Here is a 27,644-nt window from a genome sequence, read left to right on the forward strand (position 1 = left end):
GGTGGAGGAGACCAAACACAGAGATGAAGTAAACACTGGACGTAGATCGACGACAGAGAGTAAAGATGGACGACACGACAGCTCCCACAGTGAGACCAAACCACGTGGATTGACCCCTGGTGTCCTCCTCCATGTTAGCAGACGGGACACGGACCAAACTAAAGAATCAAAGACATTAAATAAATGTTTGTTAAGATGTTTCTGTCGTTTCAGCTCGTTCTTCTCTTTCTGATGTTTGTTCAAATGTTTCTGATCAGTTTGGTTTCAACCAGTTATTTGATGATATGAAAACAGGCTGAGATTGACAGCTGGCACTGACTCCTGATTGGTCGAACGTGGTCATCACCACACGATGGCAGCGTTTGTATCTGAGATATTTGTTGTTTTTTTGTTTCCCAGTGGAGACGTGTCTTCATCTTTATTTACTTCTTGGACAAACAGGAATAAAAGTCTGAAGCTTGTGAATATTACAGTTTCTTCTTCGTTGGTGTCCAGGAACACTGGGCTGGAGGTGGACTCTGGAGAGCGGAGGGTGGTTTCCAGTGTAGCTCTGGAAGCCGAGGACATGGACACGCCCCCAAACCAGGTGTTCTTCTTCATCAACGCTGCACCGCGGTTTGGAACCCTGCAGCTCAAGGTGTGTCTGTGTGTGTGTGTGTGTGTGTGTGTGTGTGTGTGGTTGTTGAACAGGTGACGCCTCAGGACTTGTTGTCTGTAACGTTGTGTGTCTCTGCAGACGGACTCGGGTTGGACCGAGCTGTCGGCCGCTCAGAACTTCACTCAGCTCGACGTGGAGCTGAACCGTCTGTGGTACCAACACAACGCCAACGCCGCTGGGTTCAAAGGTCACGACAGCTTCCGCTTCACCCTCAGCGACCTGGAGAACGAGGCTCCGGCTCAGAGCTTCTTCATCTCCGTCCAGACTGTGCACAAAGGTCAGAGGTCAACTCTCACTGATCCCTCACCTGTATGACACCTGAGACGATGGAGCTAGATGCTCAGATGTAATGAAGTCTCACATGTTCCTCTGTCCGAGCACGTTAGTGAGGAACCTAAAAACTGAGGCTGATTGAAAAGTTAATTCCTGAAACATCTGATGTCCAGCTGCTTTTAGGACGAGGAAGAGGAGCAGGAGGAAGAGGAGCAGGAGGAAGAGGAGCAGGAGGAAGAGGAGCAGGAGGAAGAGGAGGAGGTGCTCAGATCATAAAATGTCTGAAGTAACAAAGTTCTTCACGTGACATCCACAGTAGCGTCCTGGCACACTAACAAATGTCCGTGTTTACACCTTCACACACCTCGGCCCTCTGTGGCCCCGGCCGGGCTTCGTACATTATTGAGGCCCCCCCCCCAGCCTCTTTGCCAGTCGGGTGAACACGGTGCTCCGCGGCCCTTCTGGCTCCGGGCCCTCTGATCCTGGAGGAGCCGAGGTGAGAAAGGACCGGCCTCCTCAGCCGGTGAATAATTAACAGAGGAGAGGTGGAGCAGCTGTGGAGGGGCGTTGGCTCATCTCCTCTGGGGGGTGCTGCTGCTGCTCCTCCTCCTCCTGCTCCTCCTCCTCCTCCTCCTGCTCCTCCTCCTCCTCCTCCTCCTCCTCCTCCTCCTGCTCCTCCTCCTCCTCCTCCTCCTCCTCCTCCTCCTCCTCCTCCAGCACCACTCCATGGACCTGCTTCAGATGATGTGTGCAGTTTCAGGTTCATGTCTCGTCATGTTCTATATTTCTATATATATGAAATTGGTCTGTATGTTTATGATTCTCTTCTCGTCCTGATGTCACTCACAACTCTTTACAGACACTTTCACATTCACACACATTCACACACATTCACACACATTCACACACATTCACACACACGTCTTTGCTCAGCATCTTTCCCAAGGACACCTGGGCATGTGAAGCCCCCCCCCCCACCAGGGATTCCCCCCCCCACCAGTGACACTTGTGTGTGTGAATCTGAAAAGCTGCTCATTGAAACTATCGTCTACACCAGCACATTGTCGACCAATCAGAGACGTCCATGTCCTCTCCATCCCCCCCATCACGGCATCCACTCATTGGCATAACACATATAATACATTCCCTAAACCCCTAACCCCAACATAGACCCAACATAGACCTAACCCAGACCTAACCCAGATCCAACCCAGACCCAACCCAGACCCAACCCAGACCTAACCCAGATCCAACCCAGACCCAACCCAGACCCAACCCAGACCTAACCCAGACCTAACCCAGACCCAACCCAGACCTAACCCAGACCCAACCCAGATCCAACCCACACCCAACCCAGACCTAACCCAGACCTAACCCTGACCCAACCCAGACCTAACCCAGACCTAACCCAGATCCAACCCAGACCTAACCCAGACCCAACCCAGACCCAACCCAGACCCAACCCAGATCCAACCCACACCCAACCCAGACCTAACCCAGACCTAACCCAGACCCAACCCAGACCTAACCCAGACCTAACCCAGTCCTAACCCAGACCTAACCCAGACCCAACCCAGACCCAACCGTGACCCAACCCAGACCTAACCCAGACCCAACCCAGACCTAACCCAGACCCAACCCAGACCCAACCCTGACCCAACCCAGACCTAACCCAGACCTAACCCAGACCTAACCCAGACCCAACCCAGACCTAACCCAGACCTAACCCAGACCCAACCCAGACCTAACCCAGACCTAACCCAGACCTAACCCAGACCCAACCCAGACCCAACCCAGACCTAACCCAGACCCAACCCAGACCCAACCCAGACCCAACCCAGACCTAACCCAGACCCAAACCAGACCTAACCCAGACCCAACCCAGACCCAACCCAGACCAAACCCAGACCTAACCCAGACCCAACCCAGTCCCAACCCTGACCCAACCCAGACCCAACCCAGACCTAACCCAGACCTAACCCAGACCCAACCCAGACCCAACCCAGACCTAACCCAGACCCAACCCAGACCTAACCCAGACCCAACCCAGACCCAACCCAGACCTAACCCAGACCTAACCCAGACCCAACCCAGTCCCAACCCTGACCCAACCCAGACCTAACCCAGACCTAACCCAGACCCAACCAAGACCTAACCCAGACCTAACCCAGACCCAACCCAGACCCAACCCTGACCCAACCCAGACCTAACCCAGACCTAACCCAGACCCAACCAAGACCTAACCCAGACCTAACCCAGACCCAACCCAGACCTAACCCAGACCTAACCCAGTCCTAACCCAGACCTAACCCAGACCCAACCCAGACCTAACCCAGACCCAACCCAGACCTAACCCAGACCCAACCCAGACCCAACCGTGACCCAACCCAGACCTAACCCAGACCCAACCCAGACCTAACCCAGACCCAACCCAGACCCAACCCTGACCCAACCCAGACCTAACCCAGACCTAACCCAGACCTAACCCAGACCCAACCCAGACCTAACCCAGACCTAACCCAGACCCAACCCAGACCTAACCCAGACCTAACCCAGACCCAACCCAGACCTAACCCAGACCTAACCCAGACCCAACCCAGACCCAACCCAGACCTAACCCAGACCCAACCCAGACCTAACCCAGACCCAACCCAGACCCAACCCAGACCTAACCCAGACCTAACCCAGACCCAACCCAGTCCCAACCCTGACCCAACCCAGACCTAACCCAGACCTAACCCAGACCCAACCAAGACCTAACCCAGACCTAACCCAGACCCAACCCAGACCCAACCCTGACCCAACCCAGACCTAACCCAGACCTAACCCAGACCTAACCCAGACCCAACCAAGACCTAACCCAGACCTAACCCAGACCCAACCCAGACCTAACCCAGACCTAACCCAGTCCTAACCCAGACCTAACCCAGACCCAACCCAGACCTAACCCAGACCCAACCCAGACCTAACCCAGACCCAACCCAGACCCAACCGTGACCCAACCCAGACCTAACCCAGACCCAACCCAGACCTAACCCAGACCCAACCCAGACCCAACCCTGACCCAACCCAGACCTAACCCAGACCTAACCCAGACCTAACCCAGACCCAACCCAGACCTAACCCAGACCCAACCCAGACCTAACCCAGACCTAACCCAGACCCAACCCAGACCTAACCCAGACCTAACCCAGACCTAACCCAGACCCAACCCAGACCTAACCCAGACCTAACCCAGACCCAACCCAGACCCAACCCTAAAGTCTTGACCCTCAGTTCAATCCTGACTAAATGTCCTCCCCCTGTAGGTCGGTCCTCACATGTGTATAAGTACAGGAACACAAAAACACGTATCAACCACATTTTCCATCAATTCACAAATGAACAGAAAGATTAAAGCTGCAGATAAGTTTCATTTAGCTCCTCTGACGCTCTGACCTTTGCCCTCTGTCGGCCTCCAGGTGACATCGTGCTACTGAGCAAGGCAGTGCATCTGAGGGAGGGGCAGCGGGTCGTCCTCAACACCGACATCCTGCTGGCGTCGGACACGGCCGGTCGTCCGGAGGAGCTTGTTTACACCGTGTCGCTGCCCCCCCGACACGGCCTCGTCCACGCCGTGCGGCGGCCGGGCGTCCCGCTGACCAGCTTCACACAACTGGACGTCACCGCACACAGAGTGTGTTACACACACGACAACAGCCACGACGGAGAGGCCGACTCCTTCAGGTGAGGACACGCACAGCCACACTCACTTCAGTCTTCATGGGGACATCTCAGCTACGTGGTCATTGTTCTGGAAGTTTCCCGGAAGTTTTCGGAAGTTTCCCGGAAGTTTCCTGGAAGTTTCCTGGAAGTTTCCTGGAAGTTTCCTAGCAGCTGGTGGAAGGAGAACTCAGGCAGCAGCTGAAGGTTTTAATGTAGGAGGTGAAACAATACACAAACACTAACAGAGCAGCTGTCTCCACCCAGTCTGAAGACGTCTCCCACAGCCTCCCAGTACATCTCCTCACCCATCCCAGCAGCACATGGAGGTCCCTCTCTCTGTCTCATGGAGGTGTTTGCATCCTGTTGGACAGTTCAGTGTAAAGTGTGTGTTCATGAATCACATTGTGTGCTCACGTCTGGGGAGACACACAAAGAGTTAGACACGTCCCTGAGTGTCTAACCTGACCTGGGATCTGTGGAACGGGACAGGCTCTGTTCTCCTGTACAGTGACAATACACACTACACATAATATATAGTGACAATACACACTACACATAATATATAGTGACAACACAGTGTGTGGGAGGATGTCAACAACAGCTCAACAGTCATGTGACGCCTCGATGACAGAACAACATGGAGCCACAGTGATTCACTGATCAGGTCCCAGTCACCTGTCAATCATTCATGATGTTTGATTCAATCAACTGTCTTTAATCTTTAACTTTCACTTGTGTCCACACACACACACACACACACACACACACACACACACACACACACACACACACACACACACACACACACACACACACACACACACACACACACACACACACACACACACACACACACCTGAGCACCGTGGGATGACACAGGATGATGAATGAGCTTTATCAGGAAAGAACCACAGAGCGGCCACGGGCAAACATGGCCGACAACAGGCCAGATGTTACACCAGGCCTGTGTGTGTGTGTGTGTGTGTGTGTGTGTGTGTGCGTGTGTGTGTGTGTGTGTGGTGGCCGGTGTGCTGAGGCCCGGGGCAGTTTGTCAGCTGCAGGGCTCAGAGGCAGATTGTGTTGGCAGACGACTGAGAGGACGACAAAATACACACATGTACAAACACACACAGCTCGTTTTCAGGTCCAGTGCTCTGTCAGTTGTCACCAGTGTGTGTGTGTGTGTGTGTGTGTCTGTGTGTGTACAGATATCTTTGTAAGGACATTCTGACATTCACTTCCTGACCCACTTTGAATGGACTTGGTTTTAGGGTCAGAATGTGTCCCCACTAAGATAGAGAAGTACAAACGTGTGTGATGATGAAGCTAATGATCGAATTGGACTTAACCAAGTTTCTTCTTCTTCTTCTTCTTCTTCTTCTTCTTCTTCTTCTTCTTCTTCTTCTTCTTCTTCTTCTTCTTCTTCTTCTTCTTCTTCTTCTTCTTCTTCTTCTTCTTCTTCTTCTTCTTCTTCTTCTTCTTCTTCTGATTGGACGCTGCTTCAGACGTGTAGCAAAGATTAATATCTATATCTTTTACATTGGATAAAGAAATCGTTTCTCTCTGTATATAAGTGTTGATTTTCAGGTTATTTAAAGGCTGTAACTATATGATTTTTAAAATGCGACAGCGTAAAATCTGGTCCTATTTATGTATTAACATCATATCTCATATTAGAGAAGCTGGTTGACGCCTCTGGTTTGTGTTCCAGCTTCGTGGTCAGTAATGGCGTCTGGTCGCGCAGCGGCAGCCTCCACCTCAGCATCGAACACGGGGACCGCATCCCCCCCACCCTCAGCCTCAACGCGGGCCTCCGGCTGCAGGACGGGGCCACAGAGGTCATCCCCCCCGAGCGGCTGCAGCTCACCGACCCCGACACCCCCCCCGCCAACCTGAGCTACATCATCACGCAGCCCCCCCGCTACGGTAAGCTGCTGCTGAGAGGAGCCCCCCTGACCCCCCCGCTCAGGTTCACCCAGATGGACGTGGACCGGCGGGACCTGGCTTACCGGCACGACCCGGGCAGCCCGGCCCAGATCGACAGGTTCCACTTCCTGTCCACTGACGGAACCAACAGAGGGTACCTGGAGTTCGGACAACTGAGAGAAGAGCCTGCTGTGTTCAACATACAGGTGCACACACACACACAACACAAGCACAACACACAAGCACAACACACAACACACACTCACAACACACGCACACACAACACAAGCACAACACACAACACTAGCACACACAACACACACGCACACACAACACAAGCACACACAACACAAGCACAACACACAACACTAGCACACACAACACACGCACAACACACAACACACACTCACAACACACGCACACACAACACACACACACAACACACGCACAACACACGCACAACACAAGAACAACACACGCAAAACACAAGAACAACACACGCACAACACACGCACAACACACACAACACACGCAACACAACAGGACAACACATGCACGCACACACGACACGCACAACACATGCACAACGCACAACACACAACAGACACACACACAACACGCACACCACAAAACACACGCACACAACACACGCACACACAACACACGCACACACAACATGCACACACAACAGGACAACACACAACACGCACAAACACACAACACACACAAACACGCACAAACACACAACACGCACAAACACACAACACGCACGCGTAACTTTCACGGTTATGACATATTGGAAACTAAGACAAGTATACATATATTAAAGGTAAATTATTAATATTTAACTAATCTTTTCTCAAAAACATAACGGTTTAGGAGGATAAATGATAAATAGATAGAGAGAGAGAGAGAGTGATAAAATATATAAATAATGGTAATTATGGTTATAGTCATCATCATCATCATCATCATAATACTCTGGTCAGAACACAACCTTAGCTCAAGCTGAGCAGTACAATACTGCCACCTTGTGGACAAAAGTGGACAGTGAAGGAGCAATCTCTATGTTTTATCAATTACTATAATGTATAGTATAAATATATATATATATATTTGTTATATTTTTTTTTTCTAGGAACAGTTCAACAACGGTTGGGCTTTTTAGTGGAACTGGTACATATTCACATATATGAACGTCCTCACAGGTCCGGACTGGTTCTGGTTCTGGTTCTGCTTCTCTCTGCTTGTGAAATGAAACGAGGTCCGGTCCCGGAGAATTCATATATGTGAATATGAATATATATATTCATAATATTCATAATATGAATATATATATTCATATTCACATATATGAATATGTGAGGGATTTAAAGGATCTGAACAGATCCCAGATCAGTGTGTGCGCAGTGACGCTGACCCGCTGCACGTGCCGGTGGGTAGTGGGCGTGGTTCGGAGCCGTCTCTCACCCTGGGCTCTCTGGGTTCCTCTGGTTTCAGGTGGACCAGGTGGACCGGACTCCTCCCAGTCTGACCACCAGATGCAGCCCCAGCACGGTGGTGGATTTGGGGGCGGGACGTTTCGGGATCTTCATCACCAGCCGACACCTGCAGGGGTCGGACCCGGACAGCCCCACCGAGGAGCTGGAGTTCTCCATCAGCAGGCCTCCTCACTTCGGCTACCTGGAGAACGTCCTCACAGGTCCGGACTGGTTCTGGTTCTGGTTCTCTCTGCTTGTGATAATGAAACGAGGTCCGGTCCCGGAGTGTTGAGCTGCTGTGTCCTCTCGTCCCACCAGGGGGCTACATCCGGGGTCGCTTCACCCAGCGGGACGTGGACCAGCGGGCCGTGGTGTTCGTCCTCCCGGCCGACGTGGAGGTGACGGCGGACAGCTTCGAGTTCCGCCTCACGGACCCGGCGGGGAACGCCATGCTGCCGGAAGTGTAGGTGGAGCTGCTGCTGAGGGACACACACTAATGTCCTCGACCTCATTGACCCTTCAGTCTCCACACGATCACAACGTGGGACTTTAACCTTTGTTCCACTTCCTGTTTGTGCTCCTTCATATAACACACATCATCATAATGTGTGTACACATATACTTTAAAAACTACTGTGACAAAGTACTACACAAAGAAGAGAAAACATCAGACACACAAAGTGAATGAAAACAGTAACATTTAAATCATTGACAACTAATGACTTCCTGTATACCACCATATATTGTGTGTATACATTGTGTGTTTGTGTGTCCCCTGTAGATTAGAGCTGTTCTGGTCTCGGGTGGACTTGTCTGCGACCTGCTACAGGACCTGTGAGACCTCGGGGACTCTTCAGATCCAGATCACACGCAGTGGGCGGAGCTTGGACCCGGCGTTCGTTGGGATTCAGGTACGACTTCGCGGCGCGGCAGAGGACGTGTCACACACACAGAACCAATCAGAGCTCAGGGTTTGTGTGTGTGTGTGTGTGTGTGTGTGTGTGTGTGTGTGTGTGTGTGTGTGTGTGTGTAGGTGGAGGAAGGTTCGGCCAAACTCGGAAGAGACTTCACTCACAGCTCAGCGTCTCTCATCCAGTTTGACCCAGGTCTGAAGTTCTGTGTTATTATGATATCTATAATCCATAAATCAGAGAACTGGTCCTGAGTCTGTTTCCTGTTTGGTTTCAGGCGTCAGTGTGAAAACCTGGAACATCTACCTGATGGACGACGGCCTGGAGGAGAACCACGAGACCTTCACCGTGGTCCTGAAGAACCCGAGGAACGCCGTCCTGGGCCAGAGGAGGTCAGCGAGCGTGGAGGTCATCGACCCCCGAGGAGGTCAGAGGTCGAGCTGTCACTGAAATGTCTTCAGCACTCAGGGAAGACGGAGACTGACAGGTTTGAGTCTCGTCTGTTGTCTCAGGAAGGTGCGACCCCGAGGAACTGGTGGTGGACGAGGGCGGGAAGACTCCGCCCCCTCGCCTCCCTGACCCCCCCACGCCGAAGGAGGGCGAGGACCCCGTCACCGACATCGAGGCGGAGCTGATGTGGGACAACCAGCCTCACCCTCCCAGAGGAGACGTCCCCGACCGCCGGCCCTACCTGGACTACGGAGACCGGGAGCCCCAGGACCAGGCGGGGCCCGGCCACGCCCCCCCCCACAGCAGGAGGCTGCCAGGGACGAGCGCGGCGGCGAGCGAGGTCGGACGTGGAGGGGTAAAGGTCAGAGACGTCTGTCTGTCCCACGTCCCTTAGTTCAGGACTCACTGATCACATTACATCAGGTTTGTGGACTGTAAATAAAGATGGACGACATGAGAGCTCCCTGAAAGTGAAGCCAAATCCTCAGGATCGCCCCCTGGTGTCTGGCTGCAGTACAGCTCCTAAACCTCCTCCTTTAACGAGTCGGCCCTCGATACCTCGGCTCCGCCCACGATCACGGCTGCACACTCAGACTCCAACACTAGATGGCAGCGTTCACATCGGAGACATGTAGTCTGTCTTTCTGGAGGAAGTGGAGACGAGTCGCCATCTTTGTTTTCAGTTCATGGTTAAAACACAAGGTTCCATTTTAATAAACATGTTTCTCAAGTTCTTCATGATCCTGAAACGTCTTCTGAGAAAAGACATTTGATTAATGTGCTGAATTAATAATCAATGTTTCAACCATGTTCAGGTTCATCTGTCAGGAGAGAGGACGCCTGGAGACAGAGTGTGGACAGTGAGACACACACAACACAGACACACAACACACAAACACATGAATGAATGAACGAACGTGATGTGTTGATGTCCCCCTCTTCTTCCTCCTCCTCCTCCTCCTCCTCTTCCTCAGTTCCACAGTCTGACTCCTCTTCGTCTGGAGGAACTGAAGCCGGAGGACTCTGGGTCGAGCTGGCCTCACAGTCGCCCCCTGCAGGAGGGGAGAGGTGCCGACACTCCTCAGATGGATCATCCAGCACCAGAGCTACGGCAGCACAAGGTGCACATGGCACACACACACAAACACACACACAGTTGCCTGGTCCTGTTGTGTGTCTGAAGTGTGTGTCTCTGTGTCCTCAGTCGTTCAGCAGCTCGTGTCCTGAAGGTTGGACTCACTACAGGAGACGTTGTTACATCATCAGCTCGTCTGTGGCCACCTGGGCCAGCGCTGAGAGAACCTGCTCACTGCGGTAACACACACAGACACACACATGAATACACACAGACACACACATGAATACACACAGTGATACACACAGACACACAGACACACACATGAATACACAGTGATACACACAGACACACACACATGAATACTCACAATCACAGTCAAACACAAAGACACACACGTGAATACACACAAACACACATGAATACACACAGTGATACACACAGACACACACATGAATACTCACAATCACAGTCAAACACAAAGACACACACATGAATACTCACAATCATGGTCAAACACAAAGACACACACGTGAATACACACAAACACACATGAATACACAGTAAAACACAGTGTGACACACAGTAATACGTTGTGTTAGTTAAAGGGGACATGTTGTGCTCATTTCACCTCAGTTGATATGGCTCCTGGGGTCTTCATGAAATGTCTTCAACATATTTTGGTCAAAACACCACAAGGATCATTTAAAACCTTTCACCCAGTCTGAATCAGCCCTCCTCAGATTCACCTGTTTGAGTGCCGCGCCCTAGGGAGCTAGGCTCCCTGGCTAGCGTTAGCTCGCAAGCTAACCGGGCCGGTGGACCCCGCTAGCATTAGCTCGCTTGTCCATGCCCATGTAGCGAGACTCCCAACATGGGCATGGTGTGACTATGACGTTTATTTCGGTCTAATCCCATTGGACGCACTCTAGCGTACTGTTTCTGAAATAGAGGAACCACCAGAAATCACAGGACTTGTTGTTTTTTTTTCGTGAAGAAGCACAACACAAGAGGAATTTTCATAATATGTCCCCTTTGAAGTTGTTTAACTTTTCACTTCACGTTTCTTCTGGAAACTCAAAATATTAGTTTGACAAACGTGTGAGAAGTCCCGGGGTTGCCATGGGAGCTAATTGGTTACTGGTGATTTGCTGCAGGTGGAACAGCAGCTTGACGGGGGTGCGCTCCAGCAGAGACGAGGCGTGGCTGTGGAGGTTCTCCAGGAAGCAGCCGTTCTGGATCGGTGAGTGACGCAGCACCTTCAGGCCTCCAGCCTCCAGCTGGAGCAGCTGCTGATCCGTCCCCTGCTCGTCCTCAGGTCTGTCTGCAGGTCCCAGGGGCTGGACGTGGGCGGACGGACGCTCGGTGTCCTTCTCCAGGCTGAGGGGGGCGCTGCCGAGCCGCACCGGCTCCAGGGACGACTGTGTGCTGGTTGAAAACCCCGGCAGCTGGATCTCCACGAGCTGTTCGGCAGAAACTCAACACGCATTCATCTGTTCGTCTCCGTCTCTGAGACACGGAGGACACGGGGGACACGGGGGACACGGAGGACACGGGGGACACTGAGGACACTGAGGACACTGAGGACACGGGGGACACTGAGGACACGGGGGACACTGAGGACACGGGGGACACGGAGGACACTCACAGCCTCACAGTTAACATCACAACGCTGCTCTGAACATTCGTTTTCATATTCTTATCACAATAAAGATGCTGTAGAAACAAACATAACTAAAAACTGTGAGACAAATAATTTAAAAACATTTTACAAACACTTTTTTATTATCATTTAAAGAAAGAATTAACAATCAGTCGCTATTTTTAAATTCACTTGAACTGAAAATGTAATGAAGATGTGGGATTATCTTGATGTCAAACTCGTCGTCCGCCTCAACAACAGATTCACACAGTTCATCAGTTTCTGTTCAGATCTACACATTGAAATAAGTGAACATTACAGAGGGATCATGTGACCCGAGGCATCGTGCTGCGTTCACTGCACCTGGGAAAATCTCATTTCACAGATCCACCACTCGTCACGTTGCTGCCGTTTTAATGTTTCAATATTTTAATAACTCTTGTTCCAGCTTCTTCAGTCAGAAGTTTTATTGATAGTCTTTGTTTATCTTTTTGATCATAAATTTGTTCAACTGTGACGTACGCTTCAATTAAAAGTTTCCACAAATTATTATAAATAATAATAGTTAAAATAAGGGTTTGTCACAGACTTGGTTTAATTTGGGTTTAAGGTCAAAGTTCAAACTTTTACACTGAGGTCTCAACAACAGACTGTAACTAAAGATGGCCGACATGAAGAAGCCTCTGTATCGCCCCCTGGTGGCTGGCTGCAGTACAGGTGATAAACCTCCATGTTAACAGATTGAATCGTTGTATGATGATGAGGTCAGATTACACTCTGACTGTAAATGACGTCACCACCACAAGATGGCAGCGTTTGTATCTGAGATATTTTCACTTCATTCTGGAGGAGGTGGAGGCGTGTCGTCCATTTTTATTTACGGCCGATGAACTCGACATCAAAGTGTAAAGAGCCTTGAGATTATGAAAGTTGTGTCTTGGTGAGAATTATGATTTATCAATAAGAAGCTCAGATCTACATTTTCCTCCAGGACATGAACACATCATCATCACATAAAGAAGAGAACTAACATTTCTGAAACGTTTCTGGGTTCGTGTCCTAAACTCGACCTCTTGACCTGTGTGATTACGAGTGCTAGTCACCGCCATGGTTAGTGAGTCAGTCTTCAGTGGGAGGGGCCTAGCTGAGGATTTTGTGGTAGGGGTGCAGGGGGAGGGAGGAGGTGAACGCTCTGATGTCGCTGATGAGCGTGGCGTCCTGGAGCGACGGCGAGGAGGCCGACAGGAAGCTCAGCTCGCTGACTTCCCCGTAGGACGAGGTGGGGGGGTTGTCCGAGCCGTCTGAGCCGCAGGCGACGCCCTGATCCGCGGGGTCGTTCTCCTCGACCCCGAAACCCACCACCTGACCAGAGACAGACCACACACCAGTTAGAGAACCACCTCACATCTTCTGGAGCTTCGATCATCACACGAAAGATCCTGAAACCAACTGACACTCGTTTTCTGATCATGTGTTCGTTCCATATAGAAATGATTTAGAACCAAACACAGAAGAGATCAGATCCAACTCACGTGAACACTGAGCTTCCTGCTGCTGGTGTTTCTGTGCTCCAGGAACCAGGAGACCAGCTCCTCCTGAGTGAAGTGCTTCAGAACCTCGATCTGCAACAGAGACCACAGCAGGTTACAACCACAGACACACAAAATAAAGCTCCTGAGCCTCTGGATGCATTTTGTTTAACGTTTAAAACAGGAAATCAAGAGAGGAATGTCCTGTGTGTGAACATGTCTGTGTCTCACCTCCTTGTTGAGCCGGTTGAAGACGTACTGCTGGGTGACCACCTCAAACCAGTTGCGGTCCACTTCCTCCCCCAGGTGAGCGTCCTCGCACTCCTTCAGCTTGATGAGAGCCGTCACCTGGGTCCTGAAGGCCTCCTCGCTCAGGCTCGCCAGGCGCTCCCCGAAACTGACCAGGAACTCCTCGATCTTCGCCTCCACGAACTCGGTGCTGCGAGGAGAAGAAGACGTTCTGTAACGGCTCGGAGCGGTCACCTGCTCTGGAGCTCCACCCTCACAAAGTCACCTCACCTGAACTTGGTGGCCTGTGTCTCCACCGTGACGGAGAAGCCCAGCACTCCTGAGGTGTTCCTGCAGGTCGGGTACACCTGGTACCTGGAGGTCGTGGGGTCAGAGGGTGGTTGGGGATGGGTCGAGAAAACATCATCGCTCAGTTGAACTCAGTGCAAATAAAACACCACTCACCCCAGGGTCTCCTTCGTCCTGAGGAAGTCGAAGCAGGGCTCCTCCATGTGCATCTGAGAGGACAGGAGGACATGAGGACATGAGGACATTAGGACACGAGGACATTAGGACACGAGGACACAAGTCACATTGACAGGAACCCACAATACTTTTGTTCAGCAGCACAACAGACGAGTGAGAGGGAGGAGTTTCGAGGTTGACGTCATTTTGGCTCAAATCTTTGCCCAAGGTTCGTTTCCTCTGGTTCGGGGGGCGTGTCAGAGGTGTTGTCCAATCAGCAGTGACGTGTATATAAACCCCGCCTCATTAAAGACACAGTGACACTGCTGATTGTGAAGCTCTCTACAGATGACCGAAACATAAGGTGTATTTTATTAAAGACGTAGTTAAACTCTTCCACAAGAAGAAGAAGAGTGACCTCCTCCTCTTCGTCACTAGTGCTGGTGAGTTAGTGTGAAAGGTGTGGACACTCACCACCATCAGCTCCATGAGGGCGTGGTCTCTGAGGTTCTTCAGCCCCGACTGAAACAGACACATTCAACTTTTAATACAAAACAAGGGCCGTTCAGGACGAGAGGAGACACGTGACCTGATGATCCTCAGGGCACCTAAATATGGATCTATGCATTTAATATGATCCAGTTCCTCATTTCTTTGTTTAGTGCTTCTTTTATATACTTTGTTCTATTGCCTATATTACTGTTTAATCCAAATTTAATAAAATGACGTCTTTCTTTTTAAAATTTGTATTTGCTGAAGTTCAGTGCAACTGGGAATTTATCTGTGACTCAAACTAGAAACAGTTGTTGAGTCTGTGGATTGTTTTCTGTGCTTTGAGCTGAAGACGACTTTCAGGACAGAAATGAAGAGGACAGCGTTTCTCACCTGGTAGTAGACGGTGACCTCAGAGTTGGCGTCTCCCTTATTGAGAGACTTGACTTTACAGAGATGATTCTTCTGAGGCAGCTCCACCACCCGGAACAACACGGGGACCTCTGCAGACAGAGGCTGGTACTGCAGCTTCCTGTGGACACACACACCAAGTCAGGCTGTGATGTTTAATTCAACTTCTCTATCGTCCTCATCATGAGGTTTGTTTCTTCTGGTAAATAATATAAACTCAATGGATGGATCTTTACATCTTCAACACTGTAACTTAATGACGTTTAGAGAATTGTGTGAATACTTTGTCAGATGAAAGAAATCTCACTTGAACAGAATGTAAATCTTTCATGTAAAGTTTTAGATGATTAGATTAGATTCAACTTTATTGTCATTGCACAGTACAAGTACTTATACAACGAAATGCAGTTTAGCTTCTAACCAGACGTGCAAAAAACAGTTAGAGTGCAGCGTATTGTGCGTATATGAAATGTAAATAAATAAGATATGTACAGTACATTAATATGTGAAGCAGGATACTCACTGGGTGAAGGCCTGCAGAAAGCCCCTGGACTCCTGGAGGAAACATCGAGCGACAGATTAAAACAGAACTAGATGTGAACTAGAAGGACCATCCCCCCACCAGGAGTACTGGTGACGTGAGGTTCTGTGTGGGTCTCACCGTGCTGGTGAAGTTCCCCTGCACCAGCCCCTCAGTGTACAGCTCCGCCTTCAGCCCGGCGACAAACGCCAGGAGGTCGTCCACGGTCAGACCTTTGACCACGGCCTGATACTTCTGAATGACCGACCAGCGACAGTGCTCCAGGATCATCAGACGGACGTCTCTGCAGAGGGACAGAGGGACAGAGAGACAGAGGGACAGAGGGACAGAGGGTCAGAGAGACCGGCAGAGAGACAGAGGGACAGAGGGACAGAGAGACAGAGAGACAGAGAGACAGAGGGACAGAGGGTCAGAGAGACAGAGAGACAGAGAGACAGAGAGACAGAGAGACAGAGGGACAGAGGGACAGAGGGACAGAGAGACCGGCAGAGAGACAGAGGGACAGAGGGACAGAGGGACAGAGAGACAGAGAGACAGAGAGACAGAGGGTCAGAGAGACCGGCAGAGGGACAGAGAGACAGAGGGACAGAGAGACAGAGGGACAGAGAGACAGAGAGACAGAGAGACAGAGGGTCAGAGAGACCGGCAGAGGGACAGAGAGACAGAGAGACAGAGAGACAGAGAGACAGAGGGACAGAGGGACAGAGGGACAGAGAGACAGAGGGACAGAGGGACAGAGAGACAGAGAGACAGAGGGACAGAGAGACAGAGAGACAGAGGGACAGAGGGACAGAGGGACAGAGAGACAGAGGGACAGAGGGACAGAGAGACCGGCAGAGAGACAGAGGGACAGAGGGACAGAGGGACAGAGAGACAGAGAGACAGAGAGACAGAGGGTCAGAGAGACCGGCAGAGGGACAGAGAGACAGAGGGACAGAGAGACAGAGGGACAGAGAGACCGGCAGAGAGACAGAGGGACAGAGGGACAGAGAGACAGAGAGACAGAGAGACAGAGGGACAGAGGGACAGAGGGACAGAGGGACAGAGAGACCGGCAGAGGGACAGAGGGACAGAGGGACAGAGAGACAGAGAGACAGAGAGACAGAGGGACAGAGGGTCAGAGAGACCGGCAGAGAGACAGAGGGACAGAGGGACAGAGGGACAGAGAGACAGAGAGACCGGCAGAGAGACAGAGGGACAGAGGGACAGAGAGACAGAGAGACAGAGAGACAGAGGGACAGAGGGACAGAGGGTCAGAGAGACCGGCAGAGGGACAGAGGGACAGAGGGACAGAGGGACAGAGGGTCAGAGAGACCGGCAGAGGGACAGAGGGACAGAGGGACAGAGAGACAGAGAGACAGAGGGTCAGAGGGACAGAGGGACAGAGGAACAGAGGGACAGAGGGACAGAGAGACAGAGGGACAGAGAGACAGAGAGACAGAGACACAGAGGGACAGAGGGACAGAGGGACAGAGGGTCAGAGGGTCAGAGAGACAGAGGGACAGAGGGACAGAGAGACAGAGGGACAGAGGGACAGAGAGACAGAGGGACAGAGGGACAGAGGGACAGAGGGACAGAGGGACAGAGGGACAGAGGGACAGAGAGACAGAGGGACAGAGAGACAGAGGGACAGAGGGACAGAGAGACAGAGAGACAGAGAGACAGAGGGACAGAGGGACAGAGGGACAGAGAGACAGAGGGACAGAGAGACATAGGGACAGAGGGACAGAGAGACAGAGGGACAGAGGGACAGAGGGACAGAGAGACAGAGGGACAGAGGGACAGAGGGACAGAGGGACAGAGCGTTGGTTCTTACAGTCGAGCTGGAGAGTTCAATGTTCAGTTTAGTTCCTCCCCCACGCCCGCTGCTTAGCTTAGCATAAAGACTGGAAACAGAGGGAAACGATTAGCTTGGCTCTGCCCAAAGGAACCAGAGCCTCTCACTGGGACGTTCCCAAAGGTTCCAGCCCGAGACAAGTTCTCAGCTTCCTGGTTCAGTCTGAACCTACACACCAGCTGTGAGAGGCCCCCGGTGATCTGGATCAGACAGAACCACGTCTGTGTGCGTCACTACTGTGATGGACAGGTAAACCCCGCCTCTTGCCCATTGCCAGCTGGGCCTGGCTCCACCCACCCCCCCGACCCTCAGCAGGTTGTGTGACGTACTTCCCGAGTCGCTCCGGTTTGATGAGGATGTTGAAGTAGGTTTTCTTCAGCTGCTCTGAGAACATGGTGAAGACGCCCGGCTCGGCGCTGAAGTCCGCCAGGTGATCCACGATCAGCGTCAGCAGCAGCTGCACAGACCAGGGAAGAGGCGCGGGTTTGAATCTCTCACCGCTCACTGAGCAGGAAGACGTCTCTGAGCAGCTCACGTGTTAAACATTAGTGGAGACAGATTTCTGACAACACACGTGGTTCAGTGTCTTTGTTGTTTCCACGTTCTGACGTCTAAGCACATGAACAAACTGAAGAACCGGCACTAAACTGATGTGTCAGAGGTTAAAGAATCTAAATATGATATTTCCTCATCATCCGCAGCGAGCTCCTCCTCACCGGCAGTTTGTGGTTGAAGCCCTTCAGCCGGATCACCAGTCCGTGCTCGCTGGCCACCAGTTTGTACTCGAGCTGCGCCACGTCGGCCTCATACGCCGGCTCCGCCAGGTTGTGAGCCAGGATGTTGACGAAGATGTCGAACAGAACCAGACTGCAGGACGAAGAACAACAACATCGTTTGCACTGGTTGGATTTCAAATGGCGTGTTTGTGGTGTTTGCTGTGTGGTGACGGTGAAGTCTCTCACTTCTCCGGGCTCCTCTGTATCACCGGGGAGATCAAGTTGAAACGAATATAAGCTGAAACACACAAACAGACGTGGTCAGGAATTTACCTGAACAGGAGGAAACACAGAGATTACTGAAGCATCAGAAATCACATCCAATCATCTGATGGTTCAGCTTTTCACCGGACGGCTCCTCGACCAATCAGACGGCTGACGCACCTTTGGGGATCTTGAACTTGTTGTCCTTCTTGTACCACAGACAGCCGCGCTCGTTGTTCACGATCCGGACGGGGAACTCCGTGTCGGCACAGTCAAACGTCTTCAGGGCGAAGTCCGTCGCTGCAGAAGAAGAATCAGAAGGAAATCCAGAGACTGAGCATGTTGAACATCTGGTCGCTGCCTGATGGGACTCAGGACACGAGGTCACTCAGACGGTCACCGTCCAATCAGATGTTCGGGACCAATGCTGATTACCATACATCAGCCAATGATCTCATTAGTCCTGCCACGGTGTCATAATTAATCTAAATGTGTTTTTACACTTCTCACAGTAACACAGGAGATCTGTAACTTGGTGTTTGTGAGATCGAGTCAAAGTGATGGACTGACCGATGAACTTGTTCTCAGCAGGAAGCTGGAGATCAGGGTTGAGTTCAAAGTCTGTCGCCCAGCGCTGAGCCCACGTCTCTGGGATATCTGAGGAGACCAGAGAAACACGTCAAGTTCAAAAGTTGTGTTTGAGAGGACCAGTGTGTGTGTGTGTGTGTGTGTGTGTGTGTGTGTGTGTGTGTGTGTGTGTGTGTGTGTGTGTGTGTGTGTGCGTCGTACCCTCCATGCTGTAGCAGGTTCCAAACCATTTCTCTCTGAGTGAACAGCGACCTTCGTTTTCTGGTGACAACAGCAGCAGGTTCGCTCTGTCTGGAGTCAGCAGGGACAGAGCAGCACTGATCACCTACACACACACACACAGACACACACACACACAGACACACACAGACACACACAGACACACACACAGACACACAGGTGTCAGAGGTCAGACACTCTTTTAAAAGGTGGAAGTTAGAGTGAATGGTCTACATGGTAAATAAGAGGTGATTCTGGACACAGATTGTGGATCAGATCTGAATCTCTCTGCTCACTGTTACCTGAGGGTCATACTCGAACATGAGCTGGTCCCCAGTCAGGAAGTCGTCCTTGGGAAACAGCTGCATGTTCTCACAGATGTTCTCCACAAACTCGATGGGATCCGTCTGTTGATGAACACACAAAGACCCTCAGAGGTCGACAGGCACTCCACCAAATCAAATCTGTTCTATAGTTTGTGTGTCATCCTGCTGACGAACAAACAAGACCCCCCCCCCCTGTTGTTTTCAGCGATTTCTCAGCGAATAATTCATCTTGATGAAAAGTTCAAACACTCGACTCTACTAACTCTGCTGAGATATTCATTAGGAACATGTTTATGGTTACAGAGGCGGAAAACCCTCATATTAGTGTTGATATGTGGTTGTAAACAGGTGTGTGTGTGTGTGTCTGTGTGTGTCTGTGTGTGTGTGTGTGTGTGTGTGTGTGTGTGTCCTGCAGTACCTGCTCCTGATAGTGGAACTCATTGGCTTCTATCTTCTGAATTTCCTCATAGATCCTTTAAGAAAGAGAACATGATGTGGTCATGTGTTCTTTAGAATCAAATAATGACTTCACTCGAGAGAAACACATTAAACACACAATGTGCAACAAAGCAAACTAACACACTGCTCATGCAGCAGAATGAAGAGAAGATGGTTCCTGTAGTGGAGCTAACTAAACCATTAAAGAATAATATGAATATAATTATTTCTCAGACTGACCTCTGCTGGGGGCCCAGAGTCTGGAGCATCTTCAGATACTGGAACACAAAATCGACCACCTGCAGAGAAAGACAACAACGTGTGAGGATGTGTGAGAGTTACGATGTTGCATGTACGAAACATTCCAGCATCAATAACACAAACGATGAAACATTCAAGATCACTAGAATGAAGTTGAGTGTTGTTGTTGTTCAGAATTCTGTCTTTTTGGTTTCAGTGTTTTTGTTCAGGAGACACAACAGAAGATTGTGAACACTAACATTTCCACTTTCTCACTTTCTATACTTAAAAAGCAAATAAACAAATAAATCTTCATCTTTTTAGTCTCAACATTTCTACTCATTCTTTTCATTCAGACTTTCATCATGAAACACTCGGCTCTCAGTATTCTCCAAACGCAAGAGGAAAACAAAGTTCCTCCTCTCACAGGCTAGTTTGTGTGTGTGTGTGTGTGTGTGTGTGTGTGTGTCTGTGTGCATGGACCTGGTAGAAGTTCTGGTAGCCCTGGTCGGTGAGGGTGATAGAGATGGAGAAGATGGAGTAGGTAGTGTTTTGATCGAAGCCCGTCTCACTGTTTCCTCCAAACAGAGCCAGAGCCCAGCACCTGAACACAGACACACAAAGACACAGAAAGACACACACACACACACAGTACAGTGAGTGTCCTGCATTTATCTACACTTCTTATCTACACATTTATTATTTATCCGGACTCACTTCTTCCTGAGCAGAGACAAGATGCTCCCGGTTCCTTCGTGTCCGATGAGCCAGGACATGTAGTGAAGCGGCTTCACTCTGACAGGAAACACAAACACACACACAAACACACAAGCCTCTTTTTACAGATGAAGGAACAATTGATCTGAGCAGGAAAAGTCAAACACTCTGTGACTGTGTCTCACCTGTAGTGTCTTCCCTGTGGAGGGACGGCCCAGCTGATAGTCAGAGCATGAACCTTCCTCACAGGGATCACTGAACGACACACACACACACACACACACACACACACACACACACACACACACACACACACACACACACACACACACACACACACACACACACACACACACACACACACACACACACACACACACACACACACACACACACACACACACACACACACACACACACACACACACACACACACACACACACACACACACACACACAGAGATAATCAATATGTGTATTATGGCTGCCCTCTGAAACATTGCTGCAGGTTTCCAGTGCACAATGTTCATTAAATACACAAATAAAGTAAATTTTTTCAATTATTGTTGATTACAACACTACAAAAACTATGACTTTATAACATTTAACAACATAAGTGGAGCAGTGCACCGGTCCGAACCAAACAGGCAAACAAAAGCAACACTTCAAAAAGTGATCAACTCTCATTTGACCCCTCGGACCAGAAGATAAACTCTGCACCCGTTTGTGAGGAGCTGGTTTGACATGATGAACTAAAAATGATTTCTACCACAACAGACATAATGATAACATTCCCCACAGCAGTGTCTGACCTCGGTAGAGTTTGTTGAAGGCCGGTGTGTCGAACGGCTGCTGCAGGTGAGAGAAGTCCGGTCGAGGTTCACGACTGAAACAAACAGAAGTTCAGTCACTTACCGGATTTAGTTCATCTTCTTCTGTAATGTTGTTGTTATTATTATTTTACAATACTTGTTTTAAAGCTCACAGTGAGGTAGACTGCATTTAGTACTGATGGGAGTTGGTGCAAAGTGTGGAGATAGTCATCTATAGATATAGATCTATATCTAAATATATATACACATGTCTTACTTGTTGGGAACTTTAAGGAAGATCTCCCTCACCCACTGCTCCAGAGTGTCCAGAGTCTCTGCAGAATCAAATCACCTTTTGTTAACGTGTCCTGCTCATAAGTCAAGTTGAATATTAACATTATCATAACGATGCTAAAATCCAATCCTGGTTCACATGTTAGCATTGGCTCTGGGCTCACAGGCTGCGTACCTTTGGACTGAACAGTGAGCGTCATGTAGTGAGCAGAGTAATATCTCCTCCAGAAGTCTCGGAGCCGCTGGTACGTGTTGATCTGTTTCTCTCTGGGCTCCACTTTTAATGTCTGAGCGTTACCTGATGGGAACAACAACACATCCGTTAAACATCACAGATAATCAAACTGTGTGATTCTGAACGGAGTAGATTCAGCTTCAGAGCGACCAGAATGGAACACGAGTTTCATAACATGTAAGAGGGGAGCCCCCTGCTGGTCATCCAGAGAACACAGCTTTCAGGCACTTGCACATCGGCTTCACTTTCTGGCCTGGAGTCAGTTTTTATAACATTTTATGGTGATTCTGCACAAAAGTCATGTTTGAGTTTTATCTTCTTCCAGCTGTGACTGCTTCCTCTGAGCTGCGGTGAACAATGAGTCACACAGCGAGAAACCAGCAGGAAACTGTTCGAGTTCAAATCTAGAATCTAGTTTTAAACAACGGAAGCTCATATCTACATCATCGTCTACGATATCAAACACAAAATAATGTGAAATGATCACTGACGACAGCAGAGCTAGTGTTCGACTGTGTGTGTGTGTGTGTGTGTGTGTGTGTGTGTTGTGCCCACCCCAGCAGAACTTGCTCATAGGGTGTCCAGGTTTAGCGAGGCTCCCGAACAGCATCTCCTTCCGATGAGAGTCTGACGGCCTCGCCAGCTGGTACTCTGACGACACAGGGAAATGAGAGAGAGAAGTTCAGGCCCCTCCCATTTGTTTATCAGGATTACACAACAACTACTGAACAAGTCTGACACAATCTCCTTCATATGTGAAAGACAAACACGTGACCCATGAGTTCCTGTGTGAGAGACTTACCGCTGTCCACAGCCTCCACCTCTCGGTCGATGGCGTCCTCAATCATCAGAGGACAGATGAAGAACTGAGCCCACCTGGGACACACACAACCCACAGCTCTGCTCAACACTCAATCAACACATGATTAATCTGCAACTATTTTGAAAACTGATTAATAAAGTATTTTTTCATGTAATGTTCATGAGCCTCATCGGAGTAAACTAATGATCTTCAAAACTGTTGATCTCACAAATCCAAACATCTGCAACGTCACAACATCATTTTATAATATTATCAACTCCCTGATTAACATATACATAACAAACTGAAAACTCAATATCTCATATCCTCACTTTGCACAATGCGAAGTGAGGATATGATTGAAAAAAGGAAGAGAAGTGATTAAAGACTTTATTTACCAAAATAAGAAGGCAACAATAACTGAAAACCTTCAAATGGAATTTAAAGTGAGTTGCTGGTGAAATAAGAAAGCGAGGTCACAGAAGTCGTGGTTCCTGCCTCACCTGTCCAGCGCCTCTCTGAAGTACTTCCTCTGCACATCGAACTGAAAGATGGTTCTCTCACAGTCGGTGGAGGCGTTGTCACTTCCTCCGTGCTTCTTCAAGAAGGCGTCAAAGCCGTTCTCTGCTGGATACTTCTCACTGCCCATAAACACCACTGGACATCAGGGAAAAGAGAAGATACTAAGAGGATGAATCCAGTAAAGGACACAGGACAAGTTCTCAGGAGCAGTTCGTCATTTCTCACAAAACGTGAAATAACTTTTCAAGCATCAAGACTTTAGATTCTTTCAGGATCAGGAGATTCTCAGCTTTTCAAGGAAACTTGACATCCAGTGAACAGACGTTTACTGGATGTCAACACACTCCTGTGTTGGTCAGAGCTTGTGCGTGTATTACTGGACCTTTAGTCGACAACTGCGCCTCCTGGTGTCTTAATACGGAACTCACTGAGGAAAAGGATCGCTACTGAACTTCAAAGGTCACCATCATGGAGGATGTATTGTTTTAAGTTTCCCTCTTTCTCTGCTGAGTTAATTTCGCTGATCTCACACTTTACTTTTTATTCCCTGACTGCCCCACAGTGTCTTTTCTGCCTGAACTCACTGTGTTCCAGGAAGTGGGCGAGGCCGGGCAGGTCTTCCGGGTCACTGAAGCTCCCCACACTGATGCACAGAGCAGCTGCAGCCTGGAGGCACACACAATAACACAACACACACTAAATCAGCATCCACCAGACCACTGAGGGATATGAACGACAACTCTGCAATGGAGATGATCAAGTGTTCTTCATGTGACCAATAAAGTCCAATGACAACATGATTAACAGAGACTCCAACAAAGCTTTGTTAATGAGTCCGATTGTTCTTAGTTCAAGACTCGATTGAGAGAAACAGTGATTCTATCCCACAGAAGGAGTTGAATTTCAAACTCTGCCCTGATTGGTTTGTTAGTTTGTGATATTTAGATTTAAGTATGGATTAGGGAATCACATCCACTACCTGTTTCTCAGAGCTCCCTTTCTTCTTCCCTGCGCTCTCCTCGTCCAGCTCCTCAAAGTCGCTGTCCTCCTCTGCCTCTTCGTCCTCCTCCTCGTCCTCCTCTGAGCCCTCACCGGAATCCCTTTCATCTTCCTCTTCCTCCTCGCCCTGGGCCTCAGCCTCAGCCATGTCCTCTCCGTCTTCACCACAGCCCTTCGAGTCGGACCCACTGAAGTCGGAGATCAGGAGAGCTCGGAGGCCGTTAGTCAGCTCGATGTACCTGCAGAGAAAAGAGATCAACAAGCACTGATCAGTCCAGGTCAACGATCAGTCCTCTCATCCATAAGTCGACCCTCAGAAACAATGTTCAGCTTTTATTCTGATAATCAAAGTGATCATTAAAGGTACCAACAAATCTCTGGATTCTCACCTGTCAATGTGATGAGATACTAAAGTGACTTATCTGAAGATATTAACGAATGAATGAACTTAATCAGTGATTGGCTGACAGGTCTGTGAACTAGTGTTCATTCATTATGATCCCCTTCCTTTAAGATTTGAGAAATCCACCTCATCCAAATGTCAGTTTCCTTTAGTGAGTCAGCGTCTCATGTGCAGCTGTCTGCTCACATTCAAACCAGACCCCTCCTTCTCCCACCTGTATTTCTTTGGGTCACTGGGTGATTTGATGATCTCCGCGTCTCCCTCGTCTCCTGCACCGACTCCTGCGCCTCCTTCGCCAGCAGCCACCTGGGCCCTGGCGTCTGCTGAGGCCGGTGGCGGCTCGCCCTGGTCCGGGGCAGATGCCTGTCCTGGCACACAGCCCCCGCTCTGCGACTTGTTGGTCTGAGGCATTTTCTTAGAATCGTCTGGAGCGACATGAAGAACAACATGAATGTTCATGAGTATAAATATTGCAGATCATTCAGCCACGACTGGATTCTGCAGAAAACATGTCCAATAATGTGTATTACAGGAACTCTATGTGGCCAGAAGTATGTGGACACGACAGCAGGGCTCTTCAAACATTGAGTCGGACTCTGAGCGTCCATCTTTTTTTTCTGGTCGTCGCCCCCCCGCCCCCCCACGACAATGCGACACATCTTATCAAGCAGCGTCCACTCAGCTGGAGACAAATGTCCAAACCCCAAAAGAGTAGTCGATAATCTTTCAGCTGATTGACAGGAAGTCACTTAAGTTATGATAAGTTAAGTTAAGATAAGTTAAGAAAAGTAAGATGATAAGATAAGTTAAGATAAGTTAAGAAAAGTAAGATAAGTTAAGTTAGGTTAAGATAAGTTAATAAAAGAAAGATAAGTTAAGATAAGAAAAGTAAGATAAGTAAAGATAAGATAAGTTGAGATAAGTTGAGATAAGACAATCCTTTATTGGTCCCACATTGGGGAAATGTGCAGTATCACATCAGTAAGTAATAACACTAACGTGTGATGAATATAATGAACATGAATGTAATTAAACTTCTGTAAACTGTGTAAAGCAGGAAGCATGTGCAGAGTGAGGACCTGTCCAGTGACCGGGGGACACATGAGGACATACTGAGTGTGTCCCTGAGGACAGAGGAGCCAGCAGAGCTTCAGGTCCTCTACTCCTTCGGAACCGACCTGACACGTGATGTTGTTGGATCGAGATGAAGTCTGGTGTCACAGTGTGAACCGTCCGCCCGGAAGTAAACACCGGATTTAAACTGTCGCGTTAACGTCAAGTATTCCGGAGTATAGTCAGTGCCTGAGTTAGACGGTTTAACCTGGTATTTAACCCGGTGGTTAACCCGGTGGTTAACCCGGTAGTTAACCCGGTGGTTAACCCGGTAGTTAACCTGGTAGTTGACCTGGTAGTTGACCTGGTAGTTGACCCGGTTAGCCGGACATTAGCTCTGGCTAATCCTGTGGTTCTGAGCCACATCCCAGCGGCTGAGCTGCGGCCGGTTGAACCGGGTCTGTGGCTCCTCGGGTCCCACGGCCTCAGAAGGAGACGCGGGTACTGGTTCAGTGTGAACTGGTTCAGTGTGAACTGGTTCCAGTGGATCCGGATCAAAGCTTCTCACCTGTGACCGTCTTCCGCGCTGCTGCAGTTTGAAGAGTCACATCCGCAGCGGCAGCCTAGCATAACCCCGTTAGCCAAAACAAAGCCAGTGATTGGCTGACAGCGCGTCAATCACTCTCTCACAGCGCGTCTGATTGGTCCATATCTTCTTCTCTGTTTTTCATCGCAGCCAGACGGAGCGTTACCGCCCCCTGCTGCTGTGGTGTTGTAGCGCAACCTCAGCCTCTTTCAAATCAGACTCAATTTTATAATATATTATATATTTACCTGGAATTCTTCTGTTTATATGTTTGGGAAGTACTTTGTTAAATGTATAAGTGCTTTCAAAACAGTTTTTTGTTGTTATTTATTATGATTGACGGCTGAGACTGACTCAATATCTACAGCACAGAGGTCACTGTGACCTTTGACCCTTGTCCACTAAAATTGAATCATTTAATATTTGAGTTTAGGTTAACATTTGTGCTCAATTTGAAGACATTTTCTCAAAATAAGGCATTCACAAGGCTAAAAGAGGGATTGTGAGGTCACAGTGACCTTGGCCTTTGACCTCTAAATTCTAATCAGATAATCTCTGAGTAAAACTGAACATTTGCACCAAATTTGAAGAAATTCCCTCAAGGCATTCTTGAGATATTGTGTTCACAACAGATGGATGGATGAACAACCTGAAGTCAAAACGTCTCCGGCCTCTGGGTGTCGCTGTCATGGAGACATAAAGACCAGACACGTTATTAAGATTGTGACTTTTATTATACTAAATTGCATCTATAATATACAAACATTCACAATATTTTGTACAATCACTTTGTGCTTCTCCCCGTA

At 49.3% G+C, this 27,644-nt stretch overlaps 2 protein-coding genes across 3 annotated transcripts in view; one reads left to right on the forward strand and one right to left on the reverse strand.

Annotated features, from left to right (window-relative positions):
- The window catches only part of frem1b (Fras1 related extracellular matrix 1b), a 32,105-nt gene extending 19,864 nt beyond the window's left edge, over positions 1 to 12,241 (forward strand). Inside the window, 15 exon segments of the mRNA XM_062394855.1 lie at positions 496 to 637; positions 737 to 935; positions 4,393 to 4,657; positions 6,348 to 6,768; positions 8,063 to 8,264; positions 8,362 to 8,506; positions 8,825 to 8,954; positions 9,077 to 9,149; positions 9,232 to 9,381; positions 9,467 to 9,765; positions 10,220 to 10,264; positions 10,379 to 10,525; positions 10,609 to 10,718; positions 11,637 to 11,722; positions 11,798 to 12,241. Coding sequence (XP_062250839.1) covers positions 496 to 637; positions 737 to 935; positions 4,393 to 4,657; positions 6,348 to 6,768; positions 8,063 to 8,264; positions 8,362 to 8,506; positions 8,825 to 8,954; positions 9,077 to 9,149; positions 9,232 to 9,381; positions 9,467 to 9,765; positions 10,220 to 10,264; positions 10,379 to 10,525; positions 10,609 to 10,718; positions 11,637 to 11,722; positions 11,798 to 12,045 — 2,662 coding nt within the window. The 3' untranslated portion in view covers positions 12,046 to 12,241.
- On the reverse strand, positions 12,242 to 26,889 carry nrd1b (nardilysin b (N-arginine dibasic convertase)). Of its 2 annotated transcripts, none has more exons than XM_062394857.1 (31): positions 26,821 to 26,889; positions 25,414 to 25,624; positions 24,777 to 25,035; positions 24,382 to 24,463; positions 23,779 to 23,932; positions 23,276 to 23,349; positions 23,029 to 23,124; positions 22,414 to 22,536; positions 22,222 to 22,279; positions 21,945 to 22,018; positions 21,318 to 21,387; positions 21,133 to 21,210; positions 20,899 to 21,019; positions 20,416 to 20,474; positions 20,156 to 20,210; positions 19,714 to 19,818; positions 19,394 to 19,517; positions 19,175 to 19,261; positions 18,785 to 18,904; positions 18,587 to 18,638; positions 18,341 to 18,491; positions 17,954 to 18,081; positions 15,908 to 16,070; positions 15,770 to 15,801; positions 15,229 to 15,367; positions 14,818 to 14,865; positions 14,344 to 14,396; positions 14,170 to 14,253; positions 13,882 to 14,089; positions 13,654 to 13,743; positions 12,242 to 13,483 (listed from the first exon to the last, which is right to left on the reverse strand). In XM_062394857.1, exons 2-31 carry the CDS (start codon positions 25,608 to 25,610, stop codon positions 13,262 to 13,264), a joined length of 3,306 nt encoding a protein of 1,101 aa, XP_062250841.1. In that variant the 5' UTR covers positions 25,611 to 25,624; positions 26,821 to 26,889; the 3' UTR covers positions 12,242 to 13,261. The 2 variants fall into 2 exon arrangements, with proteins under 2 accessions (XP_062250841.1, XP_062250840.1); XM_062394856.1 differs by lacking the exon at positions 26,821 to 26,889 and adding an exon at positions 26,378 to 26,563.
- Positions 26,890 to 27,644: the final 755 nt, after the last annotated feature.

The sequence above is a fragment of the Platichthys flesus genome, chromosome 9 (assembly GCF_949316205.1).
Source record: "Platichthys flesus chromosome 9, fPlaFle2.1, whole genome shotgun sequence".
In the NCBI taxonomy this organism is placed as follows: domain Eukaryota; kingdom Metazoa; phylum Chordata; class Actinopteri; order Pleuronectiformes; family Pleuronectidae; genus Platichthys; species Platichthys flesus.

Bases quoted from the DNA above. Each gene is read 5' to 3' on its own strand.
- nrd1b (XM_062394857.1), bottom strand. From the start codon at position 25,610: ATGCCTCAGACCAACAAGTCGCAGAGCGGGGGCTGTGTGCCAGGACAG. The intron at 16,071-17,953 runs GTACGTCACACA...GTCCCTCTGCAG, and splicing joins AAACCGGAGCGACTCGGGAA to AGACGTCCGTCTGATGATCC. The intron at 15,368-15,769 runs GTGAGTATCCTG...GTGTGTCCACAG, and splicing joins TTTCTGCAGGCCTTCACCCA to GAAGCTGCAGTACCAGCCTC.